Source organism: Garra rufa, chromosome 10 (assembly GCF_049309525.1).
Source record: "Garra rufa chromosome 10, GarRuf1.0, whole genome shotgun sequence".
Lineage (NCBI taxonomy): Eukaryota > Metazoa > Chordata > Actinopteri > Cypriniformes > Cyprinidae > Garra > Garra rufa.
The window spans coordinates 7,486,958-7,508,118 of NC_133370.1; the positions used below are offsets into that span (position 1 = coordinate 7,486,958).

Here is a 21,161-nt window from a genome sequence, read left to right on the forward strand (position 1 = left end):
TTAGTCTCGCATAGCCAGACCTTCAGACTGATGGCTGAAGGTCTGGAATCCATGGCAAATTTCATTGGCCAAGGCCCGCCCATAAGGCCGTATGACCAACATGTCAAATAACCAGTCCCAGTTCGTTTCATCCAGAGTCATGTTTCGGGCCGTGAAATGTCCCCACAACAACAGACTGGCATGCAACAAGTCAGTCATTGAAATAACTAGCATTGAAAGTTAAAGAAGAACGGGGAGAACAAGCAGTAAGTCAGTAATTTGTTCACAAACGTTGCAAAAGTATATAATAACAATGGCGTCTACATAAGCACCTCTTAGCAAAACACCGAGTAAATCAGTCTGCGCTTTGTTTCCCGTCGGACCGAAAATAAACATGACACTTGTGTCTCCCGGAAATCCGATCAAACTCTTCATGTGACCTCAGATTCAGCTCTTACAAACGCATGAGTTTGGCGAAGATAGCTCATTCCATTCAGGAGCTATAGGCATTTCACTGAAAGTCCTGCCCCTATTGAACGTTTTGTCTTCCATTTGTGATGGAGAGTCAAAAGTTAAAGGGAATCTTCCTGCACTGGTTTGCTTCTGATTGGGCGAAAAGCCTAGGACTAGTTTGCAAAATTAGGTTTTTCACATCTTTGTGGTTGCATAGTTATGTATTTTCTCATATAGCCAGTGGTCAAGCTCTGTAACTGAGCTCTTAGATATGCATTGTGAGTTTGGCGAAGATATCTCATTCCATTAAAAATTTACAGCCATTTTATTAAAAGCGGCCCTGCCCCTTTTGAACATTTTGGCGTCATTTTGTGACGGAGAGTCAAAAGTTCAACTTTTTTTTAATAATTATTGATATTAACTCTCTAGAGAATCTTCCTGCACTGTTTTGGTTCTGATCAGATAAAAAAAACCTAGTTCTAGTTCACAAATGTAGGTTTTGCAAAAAATGCAAAATACCCGAAACGGTTAAGGAGTGATTTCGCACTTTTGATCACTGTAGAGCCCCCATTAGGCCAATTGGGGTGAGCCTCGGTGATGTTGTAGACAGTGTGAGTACTACCATCCTTCCAAGTTTTAAGTCTCTATGACTTACGGTTTGGTCTGTCCGATCAGTTTTACGTGGAGATCCTTGGCCATTCTAACAATTACAATAGGGTTTCAGCACTTGCTTGAAACCCTAATGACACAAACAACTAAAATTAAAATAAAAACAAAAAATATAAAAATAAAATCTAAATCATACTCAAAATATTTTCATAAAACTATAATAGTATCTCTACTATAATACCATTGGTGACCCATTCACCCCTTTCCTTTGACACACAGAAAATCTCAAATAAAGGAATAATTTATTCGGATAAAATAGGTTGATATTTGACAGACATTTGACAGAAATACACAAACTATTGTATCGTTGAGCAGAAGCGTAACACCTTGAGATGTTCCCACAAGCTGAAATGAATGCTTTTATACAGTTTACCCTGATGTGATCACTACTCAATAGTCCGTGTAATGCTGGGGAAGAAAAAAAGCCAAGAGGAAAAAAAATACTCACACTCTCAAAAACAATACCGTTATATGAAAGGAACTGGCATATCTAATAACTTACAAAAGCTAGCTGTGAATGTAGAGTCCTGTTTGTTTATTCACAGTGTTATTCCAACAGAGGTCAAGAGTAGGAGAGCAAACGAGCCTCAGACGGGAAATAGATGAGACTACTTCATTTATATCCAGGCTGTAGTGAACAAACCTCCCACCCGCTTTTGGTTCTTGTTTACAGCAGGTTTCATTCTCTTCTGCTGCCAGCCGTTCACACATAAGCACACACAGGAATGCGTAGGAAAAGAAAGGATACTTGAAATATGTAGACAGCTTTTGCAAGAAGAAGGACATTAAGCTATTCACACTGCCTGACACGTAACGATGGACAAAGGGACTTCCTGACAAATGTCCTTCGCTGTTGTCCTCACAGTCCCTGTCCAAGAGGTCAAACCTTCAGACAGACCTCATCCTTCATTTCACAGTAACAAGACAAAAAATATCCAGTTTTTGGTAGTTTCACGTAATAGCTCTCATTCCATAAGAATCTGCTTTCAGCAAAAACCAGCACTGTTGTAATGAAGGAATAGTTCATGCAAAAATGAAACTTTAATCAATTTGTCACCTTGATGTTGTTTTAAAAAGAGGCTGCAATATAAATGATCATAATCTGCCAGTGAGTGATGCATATGGGTTGATCAAACCTTTTTAGCCCTCACAACTACACTATTGTTTAGAAGTTTGGGGTTGTTTTTAAATGTTTTTAAAGAAAGTCTCATGCACTTAATGGCTGAATTTAATAAAATAAAATAAAAGAAGTAAAAACAGTAAAACTGTGCAATAATGTAACAATTTAACAATAACTAAAATACATTTTCTAGTGTAGTATATTTTAAAATCTTATTTATTTTTGTGATCAAAGCTGTATTTTTAGCAACATTACTCTAATCTCACATTTCACATGATCCTTCAGAAATCATTTTGATATGCTGATTTACTGCTTAAGAAACAAATTCTGATAATTATCAATGTTGTTTGTCTAGTAACTGTGATGCATTTTTTCTTTGATGTATTTAAAGTTTAAAAGAACAGCATTTTTATTTTTATTTTTATAATAACATTATAAATGCCTTTACTGACACCAGACTTTTTCAACAGTAGCTTATATCCTATGAATCATTCACTGGGCTATCCTTGGAAACTCTCTTTTTCACTTCCCGACTCCTCACTTGCATTTTCTTGATCTATTTTTGTGGCCGTGCATTAAAACTATCTCTTCCCTCTTTACCCTCACGGCCCTATCGCTGTAGAAAAATTCAATTATTTTCTGTCAAAAGCATTTTGACATGTTTATAAAATTATTCATATTACGAAAAAATTACAAAATTATCAACTTCCAAACCCATTTTCTGTTATTTTTTCTTTGTGGAACACAAATGAGAACTAGTTAAATATTCAGAATGGAGAATGGAATATGTTTTTTAAAATAACACCATAGTGCATTCATAAAAATCTCTATTTGTGATTCTAAAGAACAAAACAATCATGCAAACAATGCCAATGCTAACAATTTTTGCATGAACTATTCCCTAAAAGCTGCTGTGTGCAATCCCAGAGATGAATACAAGTAGCCATTTGTAGGTCGATTTTCCCCAAAGAGAACAAACACTGATGTTTTTAACATTTCCTGCTTGTTTATGCCACACAATATACACGCTTAACAACTAAAGACTCTCAAAAGTGGTTTTCAAAGCAATGCAAGAACCATTTTTAGTTCTACGCTTTCAGTAAAAAGTTATTTTAAATATTTTTTTTTCTTAGTGTGAAGAACATTCTAATAATCTAAAGAACGCTTTTCCACTATATATATAAAAAAAAACTTTAGTGGAATGAAAAGATTCCATGATTGTTAAACTATAAATGCCAATGAAGAAACTTTCCATTGCACAAAAGGCTCTATATGGGCCATTCTACAGAATTAATCCAAAGTCAGAGTTGGAAACGTCTTGAAAAAGATGCAAACTGTATAATATCCAAGGTATACATTTCTAGTAATTACATTTTTAACAATATTTCAAGTGTAGTTTATGAGATTTGTTGTATTTCGAATCCAATTTTTCTTTGTAAAAGGCAAAAAGTTGATCATACTGATTTCAAAGTTAGGGATTAATACATAAAGTTTCATAATTAATACATAAAGTTTCATAATTTACAAAGAAATATATACATTTTTTTTTATTTTTTGAACTTCACTTTTTAAAAGAATCAAAGATACTTTAAAAAAAAAAAACAATGGGGAAAAATACAAAAATTATTTAAATATCATTTTCATAAATTGAAATTTAGAGGTTATTGAAATAACTCAATAAATAATGATTTAAAATATATTAAGCTTACGAATATTTCAAATATTACTGTGGGTTTCAATAGATAATATAAGGATCTAAGATGTAAATGGTTTTTAAATGTGTTTTTTGGGTTGTGGGACAGCAGTTTGCACCAATTCTGTAGAAGACCCCATATAAGGAAAAGGATTCTTTAGATTATGTTCTTCACATGAAGAAACAAAAGGTTATTTTAAGAACCGTTAACTGAAAGGTTCTTTTGGGGAACCAAAAATGGTTCTTCTTTGGTATCACTTTTAATTTTAAGAGTGTAGCAACTCTGACTCAACCACTGCCTTGACTTTCAGACAACATCTTTTTAAATCCATCTGATGGCACTGAAATTCCACACGCAGCTTTAAAGTATGTTATTCCTTCAATGCTTTCCACCAAAAAAAGAAAATACATTTGTGCTCTCAGAACAAAAGGAAATTCAACAGGATAACATCCGATGGTAAGAACCTTGAAGTCTACCCAGCGATCCAGTTCAGCAGTGGATCTCATAAGCAATCTGCGTGTCAAACAGCAAACTCTGGTTCATGAACAAGCCTTCGGGGTCAAGCGGAGGTGCTTCTCCTCCTTCCGCGGGAGCCCTACGGGGTCCGATCCCAACGGCCCGGCCCGGGGTCAGCATGCACTCGCCGACCTTTAGCGTCGACCCCTGTTGGTTGCAGGACGACTGGGGAGGCAGCACTGGTTTGGCACGGTTTAACACGTACATCTCGTGGCCACGTTCATCTCGATACTCTTCAAGCTGAGCGAACGTAGTGGGACCATCGGAGTAGTCGTTGACATAGAGGATGCTTTCCTCTTTGCTGGCACCGTAACCGCCTTCCTCTTTCTGCCGCTGGCGGTGGCGACTGTAAATCATGCAGAGAAGCAACAATGCCGTCAATGCCAAAAGAGAGATTCCCACAGCGATGGCTGTCTGAGTTGCGGTCCCAAGTGCGTTGAAGTCCATGCTTTCAAGTTCATAAAGCGGCTCCTGACTCACATCCACCGAGGAAGGATGATAGTAAGACGAGGAATGTAGTCGAGGCCAGATTTCTGAGCGAGACGAAGACGAAGACATGTTCACCGACAGGTGAAAAGTCACCCGAGCCACTCCGCCGGGATTCCAGGCCTCGCATTCGTAGCGTCCTGCATGGGCCACTGTAACATTGCTGAGAAACAGCATCCCGCTTCCTGTGTCCGGGTTAAAGCTTTCCCGATCTCCTCCATCGTCGGATCCTCCTCGGACTGGCCCACGACTCGCCTGCCCTCCTTTTCCACCAGGCCTGGCTGTTACCAGCCTCCCACCGGTTTTGGTGTCTCCATCCATCCCGACCTCCTGCACCAGACCTCTGGGCGACAGCTGAGCTTTTCCGTGGGACGCTTTTCTCCAAGTGACTTGTGGCTGTGGGTATCCGGATGCCTGGCAAGATACGCGTAGACTCTCCCCCAAACGCACCGTCAAATGGCTGGGCTCCAGTTGCACTACGGGCGGTATGCAAACGAGGCTGTTTGCGGGAACCTCGACCAGACTAAGATGGGAAAGCCGCGGAGGTTCGGCACAGAGCATTCGCCGCTCGGCTGAGCTTAATAGCCTCTGACCTTCTTCGTTTATCCAGCCGCGCAGCCAGTGCAGAGCGCAGTCGCAGCGCCACGGGTTATCTGTAAGAGCGAATGCAATATAAGCCTCTCAAAATACAGCAATATTAAATATTTACCCAAATGGCATGTCATGCAAAAATATTTGAGCAAACGTAAAGCTGGTCTGACATCTAAATGCCATGTCACTGAGGTATATTTGCAGGCCGTGCAACTCATACAACACCAACTGTTTTATAGTGAAAGGTTGGGTCATGAATGTAAATTAGTTTTCTTAACCTGGCTGAGCTACCAATGGAAACATTTCTTAATTAATATTTATGAGACTATCTTACATTTGCTTTTCTTAAATGAGAAGTTCACTTCCAGAACAAAAATGTACAGATAATTTACTCACCCTCTTGTCATCCAAGATGTTTATGTTTTTCTTTCTTCAGTCATAAAGAAATTATGGTAACACTTTACAATAAGGTTCATTAGTTAAACATTAGTTAATGTACTAACTAACATGAACTAACCATGAGCAATACATATATTACTGTATTTACTAATCTTCATTAACATTAGTTAACGAAAATACAGTTGTTCATTGTTTGTTCATGTTAGTTCACACTGCATTGACTAATGTTAACAATATTTCAATCATGTATTAGTAAATTAACAATAACTGAAATTTGTTACTGAAATTATGTTTTTTGAGGAAAACATTTCAGGATATCTCTTCATATAGTGAACTTCTGTGGTGCCCCCAAGTTTGATCTTCCAACTGCAGTTTAAATGCAGCTTCAAAGGGATCCCAGCCAAGGAAGAAGGGTCTTATCTAGTGAAACGATTGGTTATTTTCTAAAAAAAATATATATATATTTTTTTTATTTAATTTATTTAATTTAAAATTAATATACTTTTTGACCTCAAATGCTCGTCTTGTCTAGCTCTGAATGAACTCCGGTTCATGACAGTTAGGGTATGATGAAAAACTCCCATCTCATTTTCTTTTCCCACTTCAGAATCATCCTGCATTGCTGTTTTACCTTTTTTTTGTAAAAGGCATTTGACCTTCTATGCACATCACTGCAGAAGTACCGACCCAGTGTTTACTAAGTGAACATGTGAAGAAGATCAAACAAGAATAATTTTGAAGTTGGAGAAGATAATGAGATGAAAGTTTTTCGACGTACCCTTACACCGTGTCTACGCCGGACTTGAGCAGTGCGATGCGACAAATTACAATAGAACCTATTATGCTGTCTACACTGGATGTGGGGCTGGGTGGCACGGCGTGACACGGCAAATTCCTGACAGTAATCTGCTGCCGCGTTTTATTTTTTGACGTGCTCACACAAAGTTTAAATGATTTGCAACGGTCGCTTTGTCGTGTTCAGTGTAGACAGACTTTAGCTGCTGCGGCCAGCGTAGACATGAATTGGAATACACAAAGTTCACGCAGAGCTAGATAAGCATTTGAGGTTAAAAAGTATTTAAATTTTTTTTTTTTTTTTTTTTTTTTAGAAAATAACCTATCGTTTGCTGGATAAGACCATTCTTCCTCCGCTGGGATCGTTTAGAGCCCTTTTAAGCTTCATTTAAACTGCATTTTTGAAATTCAAACTCGGGGGCACCATAGAAATCCACTATATGGAGAGAAATTCTCAAATGTTTTCCTCAAAAAAACATAATTTCTTTACGACTGAAGAGAGAAAGACATGAACATCTTGGATGACAAGGGGGTTTTGTTCTGGAAGCGAACGTCCCCTTTAAGAGAAAAATGTAATGTATTCCAGTGATTCAAAGCTGAATTTTCAGCATCATTACTCCAGTCTTCAGTGTCACATGATCCTTCAGAAATCATTCTAATATGCTGATTTGCTGCTCAAGAAATCAAATGCGAACCTCTTACCTGTGACTCTCAGCACCTGTAGGCTCACGAGGGGTTTGAGTGAAGCGGGACTCAGGGATCTCAGGTTGTTCCTGCTCAGGTCCAGAAGAGCCAGAGAGGACAGGCCCACCAGAGCTTGGTCTCCCAGCACCTCCACTGCATTCTCCTGCAGGTGCAGCTCCTGCAACCGCTGCAGTCAACATTTCATCATGAAAATTATGACAAGCATGATCATGGCTATCATAAAAACACACTTTGTAAAGCAATCGAGCATAATGCAGAGTCATCTATTTTCAGTTCAGTGTCTCCATCAAATTAGCATACTGCTGAAAAAGCCAGTACAAAAGAGTTTTTGTACTGCTTTTCTGTGGTTTTCCCTTCTCTTCTACTCTCGTGAAATGTATGTACTTTACTGTAATATTATGTAAAGGCTTTGCAAATATTTGTAACATTCTAAAAATTATTTTAGTGAGACAGCAGTATAGTTTTAGTATTTCATAAATTTTCCCACAATGTTGGGATAAAACGTTCTAATATTGTTGCGTGCACAACATGTCATCAATATTTTGCAGATTATTTCTATTGACAATGGTCAGTTATTGATTGGCATTTCTCGTTTGGCTCTCGGCGGAGGCGGTCGCATCTTTCTCCTCTCCCTGCCCTATCTCTCCTCTTGTCTCGTCTTGTTAGTTCTATCTCTGACACTCTCTTTGCCCTGCTCTCCAATACAAAAGGAATTATGGATTTGATCAACTGGACTCTGAACGCAATTGACACCATCTTCTCGACGAGAAGCCTGGGTTCGGGGGAACCCAACTGTCCTGCAGGAACATTTGCAGCTGGATACGTGATGGACGGGTGGGAGAAGTGGCGCGTCATGTGCCTGGCCGCTCTGTCCCTGGAGGATGTTGAAGATATTTACCTATTCGGAACTTTGATAACAGGGTTTCTGCTGATGGGATTAGGTGGGACCCTGGGGTATCGACGATTGGTTAAAGCGGTCAGCGCGGCTCAAAACCCCACTAAGCTGGCCGGCTGGATTGAAACAGTGGTGGGCAGAGCTGTTAGTACTCAGACTGTGGTTATGGACCGCAAATTGGAAAACATTGTGGAGAAGCTAGCGGCTATGCAACGAGTTTTGGACAGACCGGGAGACCAGTGATGGACATTAGATATCTGCGAAATTGGCAGATATTGACCCAAAAGGAAACCTTTTTCTCTTTTGGCTCCCCCCTTCTTCCAGACGGCCTTGGTCAGGCTGGGAAACCACCAGCTAAAAACAGCCTGACCAGCCTGGCCAGGCTGGGAGACCAGCTACTTCCAGCTTAAACCAGCTAAGACCAGCCAACCAGCCTAGGCTGGTATTAGCTGTTTTTTTTCAGCAAGGTTTACAAAGAAAAATAAGGTTGCTGGAGACAAACAGCTTCCCCCGGAGAACAAGATAAGGAGACGCTCTGAATTCCTTCTCCCTGTTCCAAGGACACCTGTTGTGGTCTGGGCTCAGACTCCACAGGCTTGCACACACACACACACACACACATGCACGCACACATATATACGTACATGGCTACAGATCGAGAACCCTCCCCCGTGCATTCCACGCCTTCGTGCTTCTCACCCCCGGTGTGGGTAGGCGGGTCTGTGACCAGCGCTGTCATGGCTGCAGGACTGGATGGCTGTTGCCTACATTGGACTTGTTCCTCATCCCCTATCCCCCTCCCCTGTTGCAATGTTATGTCTGTGACTATGTGCCTATCACCTCTCTTTTCCAAATGTGTCTTATTCCTTATTTTCCATACCATTCCGTTGCCTTGTACTTGTACATGGGTAATGACAATAAAGTTGAATCTCATCTCATCTCATCTTATTGTCATGTTTTGGGCTGTACTAATCAGTCAGACCAGGAAAACATAATAGACTGCCAAAGTTATAATAAATCAGGGAGAAGAGTGCAAAAAAGAAGTCTGAGGAACAAAAGGCATTTGTGGTTGGCCAAACTGAACCAGGATTTCCAGGGCAAGTGTCTTGACAACATTCATGTTTGTTCTTATCATTTCCGGACTGGTAGGTGAAATGTTAGGCTAATATCTTAACCCTCTGGGCCTCTTCAGTCATTTTTAACTGAAAAATGTTATATTTTGAATTTTAAAATTTTTTAGCTTCATCAGAATGAGATGACACTTGGTGACTTTTGTTGCATTAGCTATGTGAGTACACAAAAAAAATCACTGACATGATTCGGATATGTTAAAGCAGGGGTCCCCAAACTTTTTCTGAGAGGGCCACATAATTTTCTTTTCTTTAATGGAGGGCCGGGTCGGTTTATAAAAGAAAATTCCATGGACCGGACTGACTACTAGTATTATTATTATTTATTATGATTTTACCTGTATTTATTATACCTTTTAATGCTAGAATAGTGTATTATTTTGTTATGCACCACACAGACAAATTATCATTTCTTTTTAAAAGATATACAGGTGCATCTCAATAAATTAGAATGTCATGGAAAAGTTCATTTATTTCAGTAATTCAACTCAAATTGTGAAACTTGTGTATTAAATAAATGTAATGCACACAGACTGAAGTAGTTTAAGTCTTTGGTTCCTTTAATTGTGATTATTTGGCTCATATTTAACAGAAACCCACCAATTCACTTTCACTTTCATCTCAACAAATTAGAATATGGTGACATGCCAATCAGCTAATCAACTCAAAACACCTGCAAAAGTTTCCTGAGCTTTCAAAATGATCTCTCAGTTTGGTTCACTAGGCTACACAATCATGGGGAAGACTGCTGATCTGACAGTTGTCCAGAAGACAAGCATTGACACCCTTACGCACAAGTAGCACAAGTTCCTTGATGATTTGGGGTGCAATGTCATCTGCTGGTGTTGGTCCACTGTGTTTTTTGAATCACACGGCAAACTCCGCCTTCAGCATTTTCAGTGCTTCCACAGACTTTTCAACTGGGAATGGGGCCACTGGTTTCTCAGCTGAAAATTTTTGGGTAACTGGGAGATGAGTGAAGTCTTGCTTTTGCACCTGTTCAATCACGATGACGCATTATGTTGAATGTACCATTCTGTTGGTGAATTTAACAAATAATTAGGCTATGTTAATAACTAAGGGAAATTTTAGTTTGAAAGCCAACCTTTATTATCAAATACTGACATGATATAAGTAAAACATTTAAAATTACATTTTCAAAATTTGTCTCTGGCATTGTTCAGAGGGCCGGTCAAAATGTGGGGGCGGGCCACATTTGGCCCCCGGGCCTTAGTTTGGGGACCCCTGTATTAAAGGGTCAAAAAAAAATAATAGTCACACTTGGCTCCTTCGCGGTCAAAAATGTCCGACATAGAAAATGAATGTGAAATATGAAAAAATGCGATAATTCTGATCATTGTTTGGTCATACAAGCTACAAATCAGCCACTGTGCTGAAAAAAAGTGTTCAGAAAGTGTTCTTCATTAAAATTAAGAAACAGTCCAAAAAATAATAATTTTGACTCCCAAAGCCCCTATACACAGGGGCTTTGGGATTCCCATTGTTTTTTTGTGTTTTTTTTTTTTGTTTTTTTGTTTTTTTTTTAGACTGTTTCTTCATTTTAATAGGGTTTGCATTTAGAAATATATTTAGACGTTCTAAAAGATTACTTTTGTTAATATTTAGATATTTTTTGATTGGATAAATATCAGGTTTTGCTGAAAAAAAAGTGTAATGACATGTAACCTTCTGTATCTCCCTATATGCATACGGAGATCATTACACAAATTTTTATTTTTTTGGCCACCAGATGGCCAAAATTAAAAATGTTCATTAAAATGTTCATTAAAACATTTATTTGTTTATTTTAATGGAAATATAAAGAAAAAATAGTTAGATTTACGATGTCAATAACTGAAGGTCAAGTTTTTAAAATGTTGTGATAAATGTTCGTCGAATCATTTCATTTGGTTCAAATAAAATGATTGGATACCCCACCTGCCTGTCAACCTATGTATTTGCATACCTCCGCGCAGCCAATAGCGAAAGTTTGGGGGCGGGGCTACAGTAGCAAGCCAAATTAGAAGGTGTTTGTTTAACTGATGTTAATCCGTAAATCCGTTACAGAAGAGCAAACCAAAATACTAAGACCTGCCAAAATACACAGAAATAGTCATTATGGTAAAACAAAAGTAAATACTGGCAGAAGTTTTTACAAGATGGAGGATTCGTATGAAATGTTTGGATTTCAGTCGATACGACGAATTTGAGTTTTTTTCTCGTCAGGTAAACTGAACTTAAAGTTAAAAGTATTCCTGATATGTTGGACCTTTTATTAAAAGCAGCCTTTTTATACCTGTTGAGACATGTTTTCATTGTTATAGACTCGTAAGAACCATGTTTGTGCTGTTTGACCTGCGAAATGGGCGTTTGAAAACATGCTTTATTGTTGTAATTCCGCTAGGTGACACTAATAGCGCAAAAACATTTCCTATGCAAAATTCACATATTTTCCTTTTCAGTTCACAATTTCATTTTGGAAATAATCTTGTTTAGGTAATAATGATCTCTTGAATAAACTTTTTGCCTATTTCATGTAGCTCACATGCCAATAAAATTACAATCCTTGTTGAACCTTTATCCACCTTATTTTTCTTTGTAAACCTTGCTGAAAAAAAAAAAAAAACAGCTAATACCAGCCTAGGCTGGTTGGCTGGTCTTAGCTGGTTTAAGCTGGAAGTAGCTGGTTTTAGCTGGTCTCCCAGCCTGGCCAGGCTGGTCAGGCTGTTTTTAGCTGGTGGTTTCCCAGCCTGACCAGCCTGGCCAGGCTTGAAAATTGGCCTAAACCCCTCTAAAACCATCCTACTGACCAGCTAAAACCAGCCAACCAGCCTAGGCTGGTTTTAGCTGTTTTTTTAACCGGGGCAACTGGGCCATTTGTAAATATTATGCATCCAGCTATTTTTAGCTGTACAGAACAGCTCGTTGTGCTGCTTGATATTGCAAATTTGTGTGTCTTACCCAAGGGGCAACCTCCCGCTCTCTCTATTGAAACCAACACGGAAGTGTCTTAAAATGCAATTCATCGACTGGCCGCTTGAGGCTGGCTGCAAAAGAGAGTCAGTCCCATTGACTCCCCATGTTAAAATGCCCAACTTTACAGCAGAAAAAAGTATGTTTACAGCCTGGTTCAAAAAATGGTTTTGGTCTATATAGCTAGTTTTGCCCTTCATGTCAACTGTGAGGGGGGTGAATTTTTTTATAACTCATCCGTTTAAGTTATATTAAGCCTTAAAGTTGAGCATAATTAAGGGTGTGTCCACTTGAGTGACAGGGGGATTGCCGCTGCTGTCACCACTGTCGCGCTAGGCGGGCGTGGTTTCAGCAACCAGCTCCACCCACGTTCCGCCTTTTTGCCCATTTTTGATTGTCCGGGAGTGACGCGCGGTGACGCGTTTCCAAGATGGCGACGGCCGAATCCCGCCCACAACAGGCTTCAAAATAGCGCTTCAGAATCCTACGGGTGACGTCACGGATACTACGTCCATATTTTTTACAGTCTATGGTCTTACCATATTATTTTAATATATTATCTTAATTATGAACACAATACTGTGTAGTGCAAGCTGTTTTACTATTTTGCGTGTTGTTATTCTTCTTATCATTTCCCTATAGCAGCTAGTGAACCGGAAGTCTCACCCATAGGCTTACCTCTGCGTTGAAGAATAAGGTGAATAGTCAATTTTTAAATGGTTTTAATCACATTAATGCTGCACATGAATGCTCCCATAACCTACAGTAGATGGGAGTGGTAAAACATTTGGAAGTGCATATTTTGATATTCATTTGATATATTTCAGATGGTTCATCTACCTGCAGTCCACGGAAGGTGTAGTCCTCCAGTCTGGTGATCTGGTTTCCTGCGAGGTAGAGGATGCGCAGGTGGTCCAGGCCGCGGAACACGTCAGCTGTGATCAGGTGGATGCGGTTTCCGTTGAGCGCAAGCTCCAGAAGCAGGCCCAGGTTTTTGAATGCCCCGGCCTCCAGTGTGGAGATGCTGTTGTTCTGCAGATAGAGGTAGTGCAGCTGGCCGAGGTCAGATAGATCCCGCTGACGGATCTGTCCAATGGCATTGTCCTGTAGAAAGATGGTCTGAAAGGACCATGGGATGCCATGGGAAAAACATTAGTACACTAACACAGGTTTTTTTAAATAAAAGAGAGAGTGAGTGATATGTGACCCTGGACCACAAAACCAGTAATATGGTTCAATTTTGTGAAATTTAGAAAATGCATGCTTTGTTAGGATAGGACAATATTTGGCTGAGATACAACTATTTGAAAATCTGGAATCTGAGGGTGCAAAAAAATCGAAATATTGAGAAAATCACCTTTTAAGTTGTCTAAATGAAGTTTTTAGCAATGCATATTACTAAGCAAAAATTAATATATTTACAGTAAAATTTATAAAATATCTTCATGGAACATGATCTTTACTTAATATCCTAATGATTTTTGGTGTAAAAGAAAAATCAATAATTTTGACCCATACAATGTATATTTGGCTATTGCTACAAATATACATGTGCTACAAAAGACTGGTTTTGTGGTCCAGGGTCACATATGGTTGATTTTAAAAAATAGCATTAAATAAATTTAAGCAGAAAGTACTAGAGATAGCAAGTTTGATCTGTGTTTCTTATCAATATTCACACTTTTCAGCTTTAAAATAGCTAGTCAATATATAAACAACATATATCAGTTCTCTGAGAAACATAATAACAATAATAATAATGATAAATTATTATATTGATAATAAAATTATATTATTATTATAATGCTTTATAGTTTTAGTTTAATGATAATTTAAATTACATTAATAATATAATTATCACTTGATTGTTATAATTATTATAACAATTATTATTATATTAATAGTGCAAGTATTATTGTAAATATTATTGTTGTTGTCATTAATAATATAATTATTATTAATAATATGCTTTATTGATGTAGTCTAATAATATTTGAAGTTGAATGAATGAATGAAGCATTTATATAGCGCTTTCATTGTGTATTGCTGTACACCCAAAGCGCTTTACAATCATATGGGGGATCTCTCCTCAACCATCACCAGTGTGCAGCATCCACTTGGATGATGCGTCGGCAGCCACAGTACAACGGCGCCGGTGCGCTCACCACACACCAGCTACAGGTGGAGAGGAGAGAGTTATGGAGCCAATTCAATGAATGGGGATTATTAGGAGGCCATGATTGACTAGGGCCAGTGGAGGGAATTTGGCCAGGACACCGGGGTTACACCCCTACTCTTTACGAGAAGTGCCATGGGATTTTTAATGACCACAGAGAGTCAGGACCTCGGTTTAACGTCTCATCCGAAGGACGGTGCTTTTTACAGTATAGTGTCCCCATCACTATACTGGGGCATTAGGACCCACATAGACCACAGGGTGAGCACCCCCTGCTGGCCTCACTAACACCTCTTCCAACAGCAACCTAGTTTTCCCAGGAGGTCTCCCATCCAGGTACTGACCAGGCTCAACCCTGCTTAGCTTCAGTGAGCAACCAGTCTTGGGCTGCAGGGTGATATGGCTGTGGCCATATCAAGTTGTTGTTACAAGTAGTAGTATTACTATTATTACTATGTTTTATAGTTTTAGTCTAATGATCATTAAAATTATATTAACAATGGAATTATTATTATTATTATATTTTATTAGTAGTAGTATAGAATAATAATATTTAATAATTTATATTATTAATTCTGTTGTGATTAATAATAATAATAAATTATATAGTTAATTATAATAGTGAATAGTGTAGTTTTAAAAGTTATTAATTTTAATTTCTAATTTTAACAAATCTACTTAAAAAATTATATATGTATATAAATATTATTTAAATAATATAATAATAATGTATACTATGTGTATATCATTTCTTGAAAGATTTTTTTAAATAATTTTTATAATTTCTAATAATAATTACAAAAACTTAATGAGAATCTGCATCGCTTTTATTTTATAGAAAGCTGCAGTGATTAAAATGGTTTTGGCGTGCCGAGAAATACAAGCAACATCCAAGCAACATCCGTCTCTTTCATGTCAACATGAGTTTTTGTCCTAATCAGCGACAGCAGTGAGAGACTGCAGACAAAAACACCCATTTAGCCTGTTCTGAATCACAAAGTACAATGTTTTTTTTTGCTTTAGCTGTTCTTTTTCACTCCTTTTAAGGTGAATTCAGTGAAAGAAGGTTTTCTTTAACATGAAATAGATAAGTGCAATGTTCTGGGGGTGTTGCACAACTCTGGGTCGACTATCCTTGAGCACAAACAAATCAATTAGCAACATCAGAAGGGCATTAATGGGCTTTCACAAGAGCGGAACAACGGAGTGGCCTGTCTTCACTCATTTAACTGTATTAATGATGCAACATATTACACTGATTAATTTTGTAATTGATTTCTATCAAGCTATTGTCTGTGATCAAACACAGGCCGAGCCGAAGCAAATTTCTTGTGAAGCATAGGTTACACGGGTCAATTGAGCAATTTATGCGAGCCGGCTTATGAATATTCACGAGCTGCAGTGATGTTAGAGATGCGACTGGGGCAGATACAGAGACATGCAAATAAGGTCCACAGGGCGACGCAGACCCAGACCATGATTTAGTGAACGATTTCCAGCACTATCTGGAGTTATGATCTATAGTATAATGCCAGGTTTGCTGTATTGTGGGTCAAGGTGTAGATACAAACAAAAGAAGGCAGTATTTTATCATTTAGGGTGACCAGATGACCGGAATAAAAAATTAGGACAGGTTGGAAAATAGTGCTTATATGTGGGACAGTTCTGATCTAGTGTTTTTTTTTTTTTTTTTTTTATGTTTTCATTCACTAACGTCTGTTAAGAACTGAATAGAAATAAAAACACATTGTTTAATCATTCATAACAAGACCAAAAATATTTATTACAGTAAACACGGTTGACTTGACTTGATTTCACATCAACTTTATGAATGCTGATCAATCTCTCTCAATTCAGCCTAGTTTTCTCCCATAAAAGCAAATGTAAAGTATAAACATCTTGACATTATTTCTGGTCACGTTGCATGTGAAATTATGCAAAAAAATAAATAAAAAAATGCATATAAACAGTATGCAAAATAAACTTTTTATTAATTTACATGACAGAATGTTTAATTTAAATGACGAAAAAGATGGATATTAAATGTAAAAAAAAAATGGCACACATTTGACATAGTCTCTACTTGCTCTGAACTTTGATGTTGGAAGTCAAAATTGTTTTAACATTGATAACACCAATAAGCATAAAAAAGTATGTATGATTAATAAAATATATAAGAAGATTTTAAAATGACTAATTTTGATTCAAATTATTCAGAATGATTAAATTATTAGAAAAAAAATACCACTGTAAATGTCATAGTAACAGTGGATCTGTTCCAGCTTCTCTATGACCTTGGAAGTATTTTTGACATTTTTTTGACGTTGGAGTATTTTTTCCATGTTGTTTTAAACATTTATAACAACAATAAACACCCAAAACACAACAAACAGTCACTCTTATGATTTGAATATTTATTAAAAAGTTAATTAATTTATATTATTAATTACCACTGTCAATTAAAATAATAAAAATAGAAAACTAGAAAAACAATTAATAAATCATTGTAGGAACTATTTTTGATGTTCTGTGATGGAGTATTTTTTACATGTTGTTTTTAACATTTCTAACAACAATAGACACCAACCATACGAAAAAAAAATAATTCTTATGATTTGAGTATTTATTAAAAATGTATTATTTATATTATTCATTACTTAATTCTAATTTAAATTAATTAATTCAAAATTATTCGAAAAATTTGTAAATTATTGTAGGAACTTTTTTTGATGTTCTGTGATGGAGTATTTTTTTACATGTTGTTTTTAACATTTCTAACAACAATAAACACCAACAATACAAAAAAATAATTCTTATGATTTTAGTATTTATTAAACATTTTATTATTTATATTATTAATTACTTAATTCTAATTCAAATTAAGTAATTCGAAATTGTTAGAAAAATTCATAAATCACTGTAAGAACTATTTTTGACATTCTGTGACTTTGGAGTATTTTTCCATGTTGTTTTTAACATTTACAACCTCAATAAAAATGTAAAACACACAACAATTCATATGAATGAATGAGTATTTATTAAAATATATAGTATTTAAATTATTAATTCATTATTTTATTTAAAATAATTCAAAATTACTTGAAAAATGAAATCATTGTGATGTATTTTTCCATATTTTTTAACATTTATAACAACAATAAACATAAAAAACACTCAAATGTTTTCATTTAAATATTTATTATATATATAAATATAATTATTTATATTATTAATAACTTATTTTGATTAAAATAATAATAATAAACTTTTTTTTTTATTGTGCATTGCCAAATATATTTAATAAATGATTCGGTTATAAAATGATACCCTTCACTCTTAAAAATAAAGTTTTCGAAACGATGCCATAGAAGAATCTTTTTTGCATCCCAAAAAACTGTATTATTTATATTATTAATTACTTATTTCAATTAAAGTCATTTAAAATCAATAGAAAAATTAATAAATCACTGTAGGAATTGATTTAGGATGATTTAGATACTTTTTATGTACATTGCAAATTCTATTTAATAAATGGTTAGGTTATAAAATGATGCCTTTCACTCACTAAAGTTTTCAAAAGGGGTTTTCGCAATGCAATGATGCCATAGAAGAACCACTTTTCCCCCCAAAGAACCTTCTGTGCAAGTTTCAGTGAAGGTTTTCATTTCACTTTCATTTTTTCTTAGTGTGAAGAACATTTTAATAATGTAAAGAACATTTTACCAGTAAAAAAGAACATTTTGTAGAATGGAAAGATTCCATAAATGTTAAAGGTACTTCATAGATCCACTGATGCTAAATGGACCCTTTTTGTGACACGTCAAGGAACAGTTTGACCCACCCATAGACCTCCACATGCATTTACGCGACTGACCTGTGTCCCATGTGTAATGCCTTGCGGGATCTCTTTGAGCCCGATGGATCCACATTCGACAGTCAAACTATAGCAGCGGCACCCAGAGGGACAAGCGACAGAGGACGCGCACATCTGGGCCAACATGAGCACCAACACCACAGACAGCTGAGGAGGATTCATCTCAGAAAGAACTGTGAAAACAGGAAAGAGGGAATGATAGAAAAGAGGCGGCAGAACTAGGGCAAAAGAGAGGAAAGAGAAAAGAAGAAAGAGAGAAGGATTGCAGTTAAACCAGTGGAAAATAATTGTCCAAAAGAAAAAGAGAGAGACAAAAAGACACGGCTTGTTGTTAAAGAGCGCATGCACGTGTGAGCTAATCGGATCCGTAACGCATGAGAATCCCGCTTAAGTGGATCGGAAAATTGAATCCTGCCGAGCAGAAAGGAAAGTAAGCGTAGAGTCAACATAAGGAGGGAAAAAAACGGCTGAAAGAAGGATAGCTCTCACTCCTTCCTCCCGGTCCCTACAGAAGGGTCTCTTAGGAAGAATCTGTGGTGGGCTTTGGTTAATTAAACATGAGGCTTGAGGTGCACATGCTCGCTGACTCCAGGATCTCTCTTCTGTTTTGAGAGAATATGAAATACAACTCCAAACACTGGCCGGCGTGCACTGCACGCTTCTCCCGGGAGAGCAGATCAAACCCTCAGTCTGCTCCACTCGCCTCATCCATCTCAAATCCCCAGCTTTTCATTAAGACATGGATTATAAGAGTTATGAACAAAGACATGTGCATTTTGGCCCCCCGGCCCCAGATTTACAGCATGCTGGACTGGATGTACTTCAGGGCTGGACTGTATTATTGCATATACAGCTGGAAATGTGTTCCAAAGTCTACCTTGGTGTATATATTAATATATATTTGCTTTCTGCACATCATACAACACCAAAGATTCATTAAAAACATAATCTTATCTGTTAGTTTGTTTATAAAAAAAAAAATTGCATTACATATTAAAACCTGGTTATTTAATAGACTGTACATATATGGTTTTACTCTTAGGCTAATAAATGATGTTTATTTGAGGAAAATACAGTAAGAAACCTTTTTGATTTTAAAATACACCGCGTTCCAAATTATTATGCAAATCATATCTTTCTCTGGTTTTCATAATTAGTCAATGCAAATGACAGTCAGTATAATTTTTAAGTCATCAACCATTAGGGTATAATTCGAATTTTATTGAACAAACCTCCTAATGGTAACAGCATTTATTTCAAAAATAAAAAACTGAAAATGCACTGTTCCACATTATTATGCACAACAGAGTTAAAACATTGTAAAGGTTGTAAAGAACTGAAAATGGGCATTTGCTGAATTTGCAGCATTAGGTGGTCATATTTACTGAAATCAAAAGCTATTTCAATCAAAAACATCCTAACTGGGCAAGTTACATCTTACCATAGGACCCCTTCTTTGATATCGCTATCACAATTCTTGCATCCATTGAACTTGTGATTTTTTGGAGAGTTTCTGATTGAATTTGTTTGCAGGATGCCAGAATAGCCTCACAGAGCTGCTGTTTTGATGTGAACTGCCTCCCACCCTCATAGATCTTTTGCTTGAGGATGCTCCAAAGGTTCTCAATCTGGTTGAGGTCAGGGGAGGATGGTGGCCACACCATGAGTTTCTCATCTTTTATGCAGATAGCAGCCAATGACACAGAGGTATTATTTGCAGCATGAGATGGTGCATTGTCATGCATGAAGATGATTTTGCTACGGAAGGCACAGTTCTTCTTTTTGTACCATGAAAGAAAGTGGTAAGCCAAAAACTCGACATACTTTGCCGAGGTCATTTTAATACCTTTAGGGATCCTAAAGGGGCCAACCAGCTCTCTCCCTATGATTTCGGCCAAAAACGCCACCTCCTTGTTGTGGTCGCAGCCTTGTTGGGACATGTTCCATCCACTACTCCATCTATCTGGACCATCCAAAGATGCACAACACTCATCAGTAAACAAGACTGTTTGAAAATGAGTCTTGATGTATGTCTGGGCCCACTGCAACCGTTTCTGCTTGTGAGCATTAGTTAGGAGTGGCCGAATAGTAGGTTTATGCACAACTGCTTCAAAAACCTGTTTGCTACTTTGTAATGGCATTTTAGTAGCTGCTCTCTTAATCTGATGAATTTGTCTGGCAGAAACCTTCCTCATTCTGCCTTTACCTGCACGAACCTGTCTGTGCTCTGAATCAGCCTCAAATCTCTTCACAGTACAATGATCACACTTACGTTTTCGTGAAATATCTAATGTTTTCATACCTTGTCCAAAGCATTGCACTATTTGACGCTTTTCGGCAGCAGAGAGACCTTTTTCTTTCCCATATTGCTTGAAACCTGTGGCCTGCTTAATAATGTGGAACATCCTTCTTAAGTACTTTTCCTTTAATTGGGCTCATTTGGCAAACTATTTATCACAGGTGTCTGAGATTCATTCCAGTGATCCAAAGAGCATGAGACACAATACCATCCATGAGTTTAATTGAAAAACAAAAAACTGTGTGTTTATGACACTTACATCCAATTTGCATAATAATTTGGAACGCGGTGTAGCTGTTTTTCTATTTAAATATATTTTTTAAAACTATATTCTAAAATAGAATATTTTATATATATATATATATATATATATATATATAATGTGCATACACACATTTTTAAGATTT

The 21,161-nt window shown here is 37.1% G+C and overlaps 1 protein-coding gene across 1 annotated transcript; it reads right to left on the reverse strand.

The window, feature by feature from the left end:
* Positions 1-1,326: 1,326 nt before the first annotated feature.
* Positions 1,327-18,669, reverse strand: lrrc24 (leucine rich repeat containing 24). Its single transcript, XM_073849205.1, has 4 exons — positions 18,456-18,669; positions 13,246-13,524; positions 7,405-7,573; positions 1,327-5,570 (listed from the first exon to the last, which is right to left on the reverse strand). Exons 1-4 carry the CDS (start codon positions 18,615-18,617, stop codon positions 4,405-4,407), a joined length of 1,776 nt encoding a protein of 591 aa, XP_073705306.1. The 5' UTR covers positions 18,618-18,669; the 3' UTR covers positions 1,327-4,404.
* Between the last annotated feature and the right edge of the window lie 2,492 nt (positions 18,670-21,161).

What these genes read in the sequence shown, in the direction of transcription:
- lrrc24 (XM_073849205.1), bottom strand. Translation starts at nt 18,617, where the DNA reads ATGAATCCTCCTCAGCTGTCTGTGGTGTTGGTGCTCATGTTGGCCCAG. An exon ending in GCATTACACATGGGACACAG is followed by an intron (nt 13,525 to 18,455) that starts GTCAGTCGCGTA and finishes TGGTCCTTTCAG; the next exon opens with ACCATCTTTCTACAGGACAA. An exon ending in ACACCTTCCGTGGACTGCAG is followed by an intron (nt 7,574 to 13,245) that starts GTAGATGAACCA and finishes TGTTGACTGCAG; the next exon opens with CGGTTGCAGGAGCTGCACCT.